Source organism: Lycium barbarum, chromosome 11, assembly GCF_019175385.1.
Source record: "Lycium barbarum isolate Lr01 chromosome 11, ASM1917538v2, whole genome shotgun sequence".
In the NCBI taxonomy this organism is placed as follows: domain Eukaryota; kingdom Viridiplantae; phylum Streptophyta; class Magnoliopsida; order Solanales; family Solanaceae; genus Lycium; species Lycium barbarum.
Window position 1 is genome coordinate 11,550,570 of NC_083347.1, and position 12,628 is coordinate 11,563,197.

At 36.8% G+C, this 12,628-nt stretch overlaps 1 protein-coding gene across 1 annotated transcript; it reads right to left on the reverse strand.

Annotated features, from left to right (window-relative positions):
• Nucleotides 1–247: 247 nt before the first annotated feature.
• On the reverse strand, nt 248–8,617 carry LOC132619425 (uncharacterized). Its single transcript, XM_060334336.1, has 8 exons — nt 8,303–8,617; nt 3,190–4,049; nt 2,616–2,952; nt 1,862–2,246; nt 1,600–1,795; nt 1,335–1,499; nt 826–1,098; nt 248–350 (listed from the first exon to the last, which is right to left on the reverse strand). Exons 1-8 carry the CDS (start codon nt 8,615–8,617, stop codon nt 248–250), a joined length of 2,634 nt encoding a protein of 877 aa, XP_060190319.1.
• Nucleotides 8,618–12,628: the final 4,011 nt, after the last annotated feature.

Sequence of the window (12,628 nt, forward strand, 5' to 3'; positions counted from 1 at the left end):
TTCTTTGCCCAAAGACATTTCTTATGACTTAATTGATTTTCAAAACACTTCCTATATCCCTCATATTGGTTCCATTATATTATCATCTTCCCAGTCAAACTTTCGTCCGAAGTTACGAGGTGTTACACTTTTGTCCATTCGATTGAGCACAACTTGGTGCTAATACCACGAATTGAACATCGATCAACCTTATATTAATTAAAATCCCCCTTTAAGGCTTTCCTGAGTTGGATCTTGATCATATTTGCTATGCATCTGTATTCTTTTTTGTTTTTTCTGTTTCCTGTATCCTGATTACACTGTGTTTCGCTGCTTGTTGGTATTCCTTCAGTGTTGTTGTTCTGTGGTACCTGTTGAATTAAAAATCCTCCATTTATGTTAGATTGTGTACCTGCAACCATTAGCAAACAGTTAGTGTAAACCAAATCCTTCACATTCTCCTCCCAAAGGATTTGAGTGTGAGGACCTCCTTTTCTCCCACCTTCCCCCTATATTCAGTCCTCTTAACACGATCTGATTCTTAGATAGGGCAGCTGTAATTTGTCATTGTTCACAATTCTTTTACAGTGGCTCTCCATGTCATGAAAGGAATTGAATTGTATGTCCCCTGTGTCCAAAGCTAAATTAGCCAAGTGATCTGCTAATTTGTTTCCTTCCCTATAAGTATGCTCTATCACCACCACTTTTTCCTCAATTATTCTCCAAATTTCTTCCACCATAGTAATGATTTGCCAAGGAATTTCCCATGTCCTTTAAATAATGTTCTTCAGCAATAGTGAATCTGTCTCTATCATTATTTGATCCCACTGATTGTCTTTTAAATACCTGAGAGCCTGTAAAATGGTCAGGGCCTCTGCCTCAGTGTTGGTGCTTTGAAGATCCTCTATTTCTCTGGCCTGTGCTTGTATCACATCTCCCCTTTCATCCCTTACACAAAAGGCCCATGAACTCCTACCCGCGTTTCCTCTTGAGGCTCCATCAGTATTGACTTTTATCCATCCAATATCTGGAGTTCTCCAAGTCACTGGTGTTACTCTTATCTTTGGAGAATATCTCTGTAATGACTCCACAATCACACTCCAATTATATGGTGCATATCTAAAAAAAATTCTTCTCACCTTCATGAATTGAATCAAAGTATGCATCACCTGGTAAATGAGTTTTGTGATTGACACCTTCCCTTCATGTCTCATAGTGTTTCTCCTCTTCCAAAGTTCCCAAATAATAATAGCAGGGACAGCTTGGTTGATGCATTTGACATATAGTCTACTAGGCATATCCCACCATCTGTTAATTATTTGGGTAACTTGCAAATTCTCAATATTTATTCCTACTGGTCCACAAAAATACTTCCAGATGGCTTGAGCTGTTGGTGAGTGTAAAAAGACATGGGAGGTATCTTCCACTTCTGGATGTTGACAACAATAGCATCTGGAAGGGAATTGGTGTCCCCATTTCTTGAACTTATCATCCAGTGGTAGCTTGAACTTCCAAAATCTCTACATAAAAAAAGATATCTTTATTGGTAGTCCTTTAATCCACATCTGCTTATACAAATTACTGGGATCTTTTCTTTGTCTGAGCAATTGAAATGCAGACCCAACTGTGAATTTTCCCCTCGAATCTAACTTCCAGAAAGCCTTATCTGCTTGGTCCTTTTCATTTGGTGGATTAATATGCTGCACAATATGGTCTGCTAGATTCTCAGGAAGGATTCTTCTTAGCAACTGTTCATCCCATTGCCCCACTTCTGCAGTTTCTTTTACAAGGATGATTGTGGGATCACACTCAAAATCTGGTGGAGTAATATGGTATAGGGCTCCCAGTCCTGTCCAATTATCAAACCAGAAATAAGAATTACCTTGTTGAAGTTTCCACCATATCTCATGTTCCATCTCATCTCTGTGTTTAATCATCTTCTTCCACACATAAGTACCTAATCCGCTAGGGGCTATCACAGCATGAAACTTCTTTAAGTACTTATTACTCATGAAAGTCCTCCATAAGGATTGTTTGGTTCTCATGTTCCACCACAGTTTAGCAAAGAGGGCTTTAGATATATCTTGTAGGCTTCTGAACCCCATGCCACCTTCTTCTTGTAGATGACATAAGGTTGTCCAAGTTTCCCAGTGCTTACTTGAGTTTCCCACAGAGTTGCTCCAAAAGAACTTAGCAAACAATCTATGAATCTGAGCAAGTACACCACTAGGAGGGTCACAAGCGGATAGTAGGTGTATAGGCATGCTCTATAAAACATGTTTAATCAGTGTTGTCCTTCCTCCAATAGATAACAGCTTACCAGTCCATGAGCTCAGTCTATTCTAAATCTTTTCTATTATCTCCTTGTAGTGAATGTTCATTCTTCTCCCATAGTAAATTGGTACACCCAAATATGTGAATGGAAAATCCTTTTCAGGAATCTGAGTGACAGAAAATACCAACTCCTTAATGTTATGAGATGCCAAATGATGCATATAAACAACACTTTTCTGCTTGTTGATCTTCTGACCACTCACCTTCTCATAATTACTCAAAGTCTTCATCACTAATCTCACAGACTGTTCATTAGCAGAGGTGAAAATTATAGTATCATCTGCATATGCAAAATGATTGACATATGGACTCCATTTTTGCATCCCATATTCCTTGTAATCAGCCTCAGTATGCAGTGCATTCAGAGCCCTAGACAAACATTCTGCAGCCAAAATGAATAAAGTAGGGGATAGTGGATCTCCTTGCTTTACTCCTCTAGATGATTTGAAAAAACCATGAGGTTGCCCATTAATCAGAATGGAATACCAATTATTTGAGATAACTCTAAACACCATATCAATAGTAAATTCACCAAACCCCATTCTCCTCAGGACTTTAGTTAGAAATAACCATGATATCCTGTCATAAGCCTTTGCCATGTCAAACTTAATGACAACATTTGCAGGCTTTCCTCTAATCCTAATATCATGTACAATTTACTGGGCCAACAGAATGTTTTCTACAATACTCCTGCCTTTAACAAATCCTGATTGCTGAGGTGAAATGATCTCAGGCAGCAGATATATCAACCTTTCATGAATGATTCTTGAGATAACTTTGCTAGTGATGTTACTCAAGTTGATTGGCCTCATATCAGAAAATGTATTAATTTCTTTCTTCTTTGGTATCAAAACCAAATTGGTACAAGTTACATACCTTGGGAGTTCATGCCCACAGAAGAAAGATCTCACTATGTTCACCAAGTCGTTTGCAATAATTTCCCAACAAGCTTGGAAAAATCTTCCTGTGAAACCATCAGGACCCCCTGCACTGTCTCCATTTAAACCAAAAACTACTCTTTTCACCTCTACTTCATCTGGCATTTCATAGAGCTGTTGATTTTGTTCTTCTGTAACCATTTTAGGAATCTTATCAAGCATAGAGAAATCTGTAGGGATATTTTCCTCTTTGAATTGGTCTGAGAAAAATCTGATTGCTTCCTGCGCAATCTCCTCTTCAGTGTCCAGCCATGTACCTGTATGATTTTGAATTCTCTGTAACTGCAGCTTTCTTCTCTTTCCATTGACATGAGCATGAAAGAATTTTGTGTTCCTATCTCCATCCTGAAACCACTGCATCCCTGTTTTTTGTCTCCAGAATTTTTCTTCAATAGCATAAAACCTGATCAGATCAGCTTGTACCCTTTGTAGTCTTTCCCTGTTAAGCCCTATAGGATTTTGTTCAAATTCCTGCTCATGCACCTGCACCACTTTCTCCAGAGTTGTAATTTGCTTGAAGATATCACCATAAGTGTCCCTACTCCACTTAGAGAGAGCTCTTCCCACCTTTTTTAACTTATTATGAAAGTTAAAGAAGGGGTCTGAGCCATAAGATTCCACCCAATTTTCTTTGACTACATCTAGAAAAGATTCATGCTCCACCCAAAAATTAAGAAACCTGAAAGATTTCCTAATTGGTCTACTGTCTGCTCTCATATTTACCAGCAAATGAGAGTGGTCAGAACCTTGTTTAATGAGATGCGCTACCTCCACATTAGGAAAACAATTCTGCAGAGCCTGATTTCCCAAACATCTGTCCAATCTTTTAAATATACAAGCCTCATCAGATCTCCCATTCTTCCATGTGAACATTGTTGACACCCAATTTTGTCCCTCCTTTATTTAAGTTTATTCACTCAGGTGTCTAAATTTACTGACGAGCTAAATACTTTATTTTCACTACTATTATTCTCGCTACTTTTATTTTCAACATTACGAGCATTACTTTATCACAAATTTTAAATATTCGTCATCGTTTCATTTTCGGGTTTGGAATCGTTAAATTAATTACACGACAACACTTTGCAAAATCTTTATTTTTCTACATATTAATTATTAATTGTCTTTACATAGTATATATTATAGCAGTTATTAAATTAGAAGCCCAAAAATAATTTAAATAAAGGAAGAAGAATCCATATTTTCATCCAATTGCTGGCCCAAACAACAAAGCACAATATGCCAAATAAATGGCCAAACCCATGTTTTTAATTTCATCAAACCAGCCCATTTCATCACTTAATTGACCAGCCCAAATCACCCTTTAACAACTTACCCAACAAATCAGCCCACTACCTAATTTTACCCGATCCAGCCCAACCAAAATTCAACCCCAACCCATTATTTAAACGGACCCGGTCCAGCCCGGTGACCCAACCCGGGTCAGTAAACAAAAGAACCCCCTAGGGTTCTTTCTCCTTCTTGAGCCGCCTCCCTCCCCTTCTCTTTCTTGACCTTTCCCTCTCTCTCTCTTCCTTTCTCTTCCGCTTCCTTCTCCTCTCTCCTCACGTTCCCCCCACTTCGCCTCTGCCATCCTCCCTGCCACTTCCACCACGCCTGTCCCCCATGCCTGTTCTCCGCTTCGTCTCTCTCCCACGCTCATCTCTTTACTTTAATACAAACAAAACCCTATAAATGGGATCCGAAGTTGAATCGTTGGGGGGACGGAACATTGTTTTAGAAAAGGGGATTGGGAGGATTTGAGGGGATTTTCAGTATTTTGGGGATTTTTCAGATTTTTGGGGGGATTTTTGGAGCAAGAAACCTAATCAACTCAGACAATAGAAAAAAAAAAGAGATCAAAATCCTTAGCATTTTTGTTTTTACTGACATTCAAAACTTTAAAGATTGCTCAAACATCTCGTACTGTCTCGGTGAACTTTAGCCTCGACTGAGATATTCGGTTTACCCAACTCTAGTTTCGAAATCGTTCGTCGTATTCGAGCATAGATTCGAGACCCCGACGCCTCAGTTCATTGCACACAAAAAAGGTAAACCTCGATACATTTATTGCTTATAGTCTTTAGTTTCTTCTTTAGTTGAAATTTTGGCCCATTCTGTTATATTTCTTTAGTAGTTATGTAGTTTCTTTGTCGTCATGTTATTTGTTTGATGTTTGCGAGCTGTTAGGATAGGTTGATAATTACTAAAAATGAATTTGAAAGACGTATACTGTAGTTTGGATGTTTAGACTGAATTTACAGGACTTAGAACCTATTTAAAGTCGAATATACATAGGATATACAGCGGATTATCAAGATAAGAAGAAGATATACGTTGGATATACATCTGACATACACATCGTGGTGTGTATATCTTAGGTATACTGGGTGTATATGGTTAAAACATGTAGTAATACATAAGGCCTATATGTTAGACGAGTAAAGGAATGTGCTCAACTTTCTGCCCACTTATATGTTATCCGAATCTGCTTGATGCTGTACATGCTTAGTCTAAAAATAGTATGGTTTGAATGCAAATTGGATAGTTTCGTCGATTTATGTACGCTACTATAGGATATAATGTATTCTGTCTAAGCTGGGCATAAGTTTCGCCTTACAAGTGATTTTCATTTTCGGCCTATGCATAGACACTATGGTATACTTAGTATAAAGGATTGTATATCTCTAAAATGTGCTCATGAATCATGTCCATTTACGTCTTCTCTGTAGTTGCGAATGAAATGTTTATCATGAATCAACATGTCGATCTGGCACTGTTTACATCACTCTGCTCTCAGATCCAAAATCTGATTTTCTTAGATCACATCTTATCTTGCTTCACATTGTTTTAAGACATTTCTGCCCGTGACCAAACTAAAACTGTTCCATTTATGTTGGGTCTGCTTTATTCATTTCTTTTGTTACTTGTACATGTTATTGGGCTTACGCACATTCTAATACCTAACTAACTAAGTTAGAAACACACACACACACGCATGTGGCCTGGTTTCCCCTTGTATATTCCCTTCTCTTTGCTGCTGTTTAATTTGGTTTAGTTCTGTTATATTAGTGTGGTAGCCTTGTTCCTGCTAAATTAAAATTAACAAGACTATGTGACTAGTGTCGAAAGTTTTTGGTATAGTGTAGCTGTTGAGATGGTATAGTCTTAAGAGGTGAACTGGTTGATTAAAACTCGTTATTAATTTAGTATGATCCAGTGCACTCATGCTGCTCACTCGTGTTTTGTGTTGAATCACTATATGCTAAGTCGGGATAGATGTTTAACTCTGAAAAAATGTTAGATATGACTGTAAGGTGATCCGGAAGCATGTCGTTATGTTTTACTTGAGATATTAAAATCTTTACCATTTGATACATGAGTGTTTCAGTCAAGTATCCCCTGTGAGAAAACTATGAATGAGCATTTATGTTTCAGTTTAGCTTGTGGTTCGTGTAGTGAAAACAAAATATGTTCTTTAAAGAGTTTCTTTCAAGATAGAGATCACGTTTTAGGTTCTATCTTTATGTCCAAGCTCAGTTAGGTGCCAGATGTGTGTTCATTTTGTTGGAGTAAAGATTTAAGAGTTCTTTTATCTTATATTCTAGATATACATAATAATCTGGGAATACTGTTTTAAGAGTGAATTGACTTTTAAATTAATCTCATGCTCCAATAGGGGATGTAATAAACATTTTAAAGCAGTAATAGCTATTTGTTGAATTGAATAAGCATGGAACTATGATGGATAATGACGTTGCTTCATGAGGCCTTGTTCAAAATATGTATGCTGCTTCTTAAGGTAAAATAGGAAATGTGTTCGTTAAAGATGGCAGTATTACTCTTTTCTTTTCTATGATAAATAAAGAAAGGGTTCGTCATTCAATATTTGGTTAGTCATGTTTAAAATGCTGAGGAATTGTGATAAATTTCCCTTCGATCTAGTATCGCAAATACTTGTCTCATTATGTGATATGATCCCGAATTCGGACATTTGCTTCATTGTGTTATCTCGTCGTTCTAATTTGTTACTTTTCTTTATTTTGCATGTACACCGGAGCCGAAGATTTTCACTTTGAAACTCAACGACACCACTTACGAAGCCCAGCCGCAAACAGATCACAGCAGTCCAAATGGGCCAAGCCCATTTACATTATATCTACCCCTCTATTTTTTATTTCTATGTGCATTTAACTTGTATTGTATGACTAACATTTATGCTTGTTAATTAAGATAAACTTTAGTAATATTAAGGGTTTTAGTTTAGTAATGGGTAGTTAATTCCACAAATTACATTCACTTCTATTTTTAAAACTATTTATAGTATCTATAACATTTATTTGAGTAATTGATTTTCAAAGTAGCATGACTACATCTTTTGGCTAAGGGAATCATAATTTATGTTTACTATCTTAGAAGTTTAAAACGTCACAAATCTTACACTAACGTTAGCTTATTCTAATAAATAAAAAGCAAATTAGTTTCAACGGATAACTTTTTCACTTTAGTTCCTTTCCAACACTTGAAATACATATTTGTTTAAAACAACCTTCGCACAATATACGTTGAACTAATAGTCTTTCTATGAAACTTTATTAAATAACTCTTTTAAATTTGTTAGTCATTTTCTCCAAAAACATATAAACATTACACATCCTGTTTCTTTTAGTTCATTTGTAACTAAACTCTTTTATGCAACTATTACTTTTCTACAAGTTTTATTTAAAATAACATTCTATTTCTGTCTATAACTTTAGCAATACTTACAAGATATTTTCTTAAATATTTAAATATTACATCTACATATTTAGCCTTAATTAATTAATATAAGTCCGGTCGGTTAACCATTTTTAATGGGTCTTAAAGGATGCCTAATACCTTCCCTTTAGACTAATTGAACCCTTACCTAGAATCTTAAGTTTCGCAAACCTTAAACTGAGCTAACTTTAAAAATAACTTTAGGTGTCCTAATTCACCATAAATAATTAGGTGGCGACTCCTTAAAATAAACAGAAAATAGGAATCACCAATATGTTGTACTCTACTTTAACCTGGTTAAAATGGGGTATGACAAACATACTTCCAGTAAACCCAAGATCCATCAGTTGGCAAATGTCTATACATTGTCTAAAATCCTCTGTTTCTGCAAACTGTACAGGAAGACCCCCAAATTTCTCAATGTCATCTGTAATGACATTAAAATCCCCACCCACAAGCCATGGGATGGTGATGTGTGAATACATGTCATATAGATCCTCCCATAAAGCTATTCTCCCACTTCTATCAGTACTCGCATAAACAACTGTAATCACCAATTCTTGCCCATCACCCAAATGAGTAGATAACAGTTGTTCTGTATCTCTCATTATTTCTACTTGAATTTATGCATCCACAAAAATCCAAATCTTCCCATTCATATTATGCCATGCTGTCCCCATATTTAACCACAATTTGTACATGTCACTATGTCTAACATGCTGGAAAGGTTCCAGTAAGGCAACATAATTAAAATGTTTCCGTCTATGCAATAGTACTACCCTCTCAAATGCCTGTTGAGTGTTTACAGACCTTATATTCCGTATTAATGAGCTATTCATTGAGAAACTCCTTTAGAATATGCCTTCCTTGTTTGTACTCCTCCCACTGTCTTGGGAGGAACACTTTTATCCCTTGCCTTGTGACCTTTTTTAGTTTTTGTCAAGTATTTAGGGGAAATATCTCCTTTATTGTTGCCCTCCATTAAATCAGAACTAATAATTTTACCTGCTTCCTCCTCTCCAATATCTATTTTATTCTGATTCACTTCTTCTTGTGCTGTGTTTTCATGATCTTTGGCTACCAGTTGAGACTTATGATTTCCTGAACTTGCCTGCTTTTCTATGTCTGTATCTTTGTTGTTTTGATCTCTCTGATCCCTTGCTTGTGTTGCCCTTTCATTATTTTGTTCCTTATTTGCAGATGATGTTGTATCTCCTTCAGCCATATTGTTTGCATCAGGTGGCTCTTCAGGTAAGTCCTTCATTTGATCCACTTGTTGTCCAGCTGATTCCACTTGCTGATATGAGCTTGAATTAACATTGTCTTGTACTTCTATGGGTTGAAGTACGTCTTGGCCTTCAGGAATCTGTTTGTTATCATCTTCTTTTTTGTTATCATTTTCCACGATATCTGTAATTGTTCTTTCTGAATCTTGTATGGCTATCTCCTTTGACTGATTATCCCCTACCCCTTTCTCCTTCTTATTATCTTGCTCTTGTCTGCTATCTATCTTTCCCTGCTCCTTCATAGCTTTGTTATTTTCTGTTTGTTTCCCAAAGGCAGCATCCACCCATGGCCTAACTGTCTCTTTAACAGGATTGCTACTATGTGTGCTTCCTTCTTGTGTTTTATTTTGATTTTCTTGTCCCTCCTCCAAGTCCACCAAAGTGTTAAATTTGTTGCATGTAGCAGTGTCTGTTGTCTCTTTCTGTTTGCTATGATTTGCACTTCCCTTCTCAGCATTGAAGTTTCTGTTGTCTTTGATGGGATTCCAATTTCCCGAATTTCCTAACACTCTTCCACCTGCCAACACTCTAGCAGAATAATCGTACAAATTATTGTATCCTCTATAATTGTATTTCCCATAATTCTTTTTCCCTTCATATCCTTGTTGGTTTCCCTCCTCTTGCTATTGTTTGCCTTTGTCATTAGCCTGCTTTTTATTATGTTGTTCCTCTGCTTGTAATCTCTTGGCCTTTTTTGCTTCAGTTTCTTTATCCTCTTGGAGATCTTTATTGCTTTCCTTACTATTGTGCACTTCATCAGAGCTTTTCTGAGGTTTTGTCTTGTAATTCTCCTTTGGCATTTCCTCCCTTTCATTGTCGTACTGAGCAAGCTCTGGATTTATAATTCTACAATCATACTCATCATGTCCCTGTAATTTACATTCCCTACAATACTTAGGAAGGTAATCATAATGAATCTGAACATTAACAGTCCTTATTGCTCCTGTTTTTTCATTTTCAATATCCATCCTCACTGTTTTGGGTAAATCCGCTACCAAATCTACTAAAACCTTGACCCTAGCACAACTAGGTCTAGTCTTGTTGATCGTAACCATATCCAATTGTATAGGCATACCCACTACAGATGCAATTGAAAAAAGAGTTTCCTTCACAAAGTATGTAGGCAATAAATTTGGGAAGGAAATCCATGCCATTGTCTTTGATGTTTCTTCATCAACCTTGAAATTCGAATCATAGATCAGTGGTCTCATTTGGTACGAGTATCCTTCTCTATCTTGAATGTAGTATACAGGCTTTGATGTGAAATTCACAAAGTCTTCAAAAAGACTTAATCTAATAAGCACATGGCGGTTTCTTAGAAAACCTGTTTTACACTCACCTTTTATTCCACATTGTGCAGGGATTATCAAACGAAGTTGTTCAATATCTGGCTGGCCATATGAGAACTTCCCTACCACAGTATACTGAATATTTTCAATGACATTCATCTGATCAACTTCTGCTTCAGTGTATTTAATGTATGGCACCCCATGTAGGAAGGTTACTGGTTTCATTGGAATTTGGGGCAGTGATTGTATCTGACTATGTAATGAATCATTCAAGGTTTTTGGTTTGAACAGATCTGAATATTGTAATGGATTAGGATTAGTTTTTGGAACAGTCGTAGTTAGTGAGGGTTGGCCAGCCTCCATCGTGGATTGGCCACCGGCCATGGAGGCCATGTTCGCCAAGCTTGAGATCTATGTATTTGGGTTTTGCATGAAAATAGGAGATGAGATGTTTGAGGTTTATTCTTGATCTGGTCATATTTGAAAATCTTAGCCTGCGGTTTTTTTATTTTCAACCATTTATATTTGCTTAAAATATGGTGTACGGCAATCTATTTTTCCTTTAGAAATTCGAGCTGGCCACGTTTGAAATCTTAACCTCCGTTTTTTTTATTTCAATCATTTACTTTAAACTTTTAATCGGCCCAGGGAGGGGTCTTTCTAATTTTCTTAATCAATTAATTTGACTTACTTCCATTACAAAATGATATCATGGTAATGGAGGAAATCTGTGATCTTGTCGGGTATTATGCTTGGATAACAGATCGTCAATTCCGTTGCTTATACCCTAACCCTCGGTTTTTCGCCATTGCACGGAAATTGTGGGTATTAAATAGAGGATTTAACGGTAAACACACTTGAACTATCATTTATCGCAAATTTCATATCTCAATTATCCAATATTCCATTTACCTACCTAAACTGTTACTCCTTTTGGATTAAAACACACCTCGATGTTAGGTTGGCCTTCGCGCCTGTTGCTGGTTGTTTTTAAATATTTGGCCCACTTAGCATAGAAGTGTTTTAATACAAAAGGAGCAACTAACCATAGAGGCGTGCTTTAATACAAAGGGAGCAACGTAGCATAGAGGTGTATTCTAATACAAAAAGAGTGACCGTTTAGGTAGGTAAGAGAACAATGGATAGTTGATGAAAGTAACTCGCGAAAAAGTGATAGTTTAGATATGTTTTATTAACCATTAACTCTAAATAGAGTGAATAGGTTAGAACCCCTCTAAGCTATCACCATTCCTCTAGTTTTATACCTAATTATTAGGTGTTCATGTTACCCCGTAGACTTAATTCCCTTTAGATTAAAAACTTCGCTTGAATATGTGGCAAAATTTTAGGGATAACTTGCTGAGAGGTGCGTAGATGATGAAAAAAAGTCTTAAAAGTGAGTCCAGGTGGCACAATGAGTTCGTGGTAGTTCAGGGGATTCTGCCCAATAGTTTAGGAATGAAACTCGCAAAATGTTGTCTATTCAAAAAAATCCACGTGTACTGTCACTTGAAACTCTTTGGAGGAGCTTGAAGAGTGTAATGTTCCCGTAGCATGTCATATTCCTCCGGTGGTATTTAATATGAATTCATGGTAGTTCAAGGGAAATCTGTGAACACCTAATAGTTTAGATATGAAACTCGTAAGGTGATAGTTTAGGGTTTTATTAAGGCATATTACATACACATGCCTTCAAACTTTGCCTCAGCTGGCAAGTGTGCCCTCTAACTTTGAGTGTGTACAAGTAAGCACCTCAACTTGTCTCCACTTAATTAAGCACCTCAACTTGTCTCTACTTTGTCAGTTGAACACTTCAACTTATAAAATGATCATCTAAGACACCTCCAAAATTTATGTGTCACGTCAGTGCCACATTAGCATTGGTGTTTACATGTTCAATTTTATACAAGTTGAGGTGCTTACTTGTGCACATCCAAAGTTGGAGGGCATACTTGCCCGCTGAGGCCAAGTTTGAGTGTTTGGTTATGTAGTATGCCTTTTTAAAACCTATTCACTCTATAAAATATGCAAGGAAATGGACACG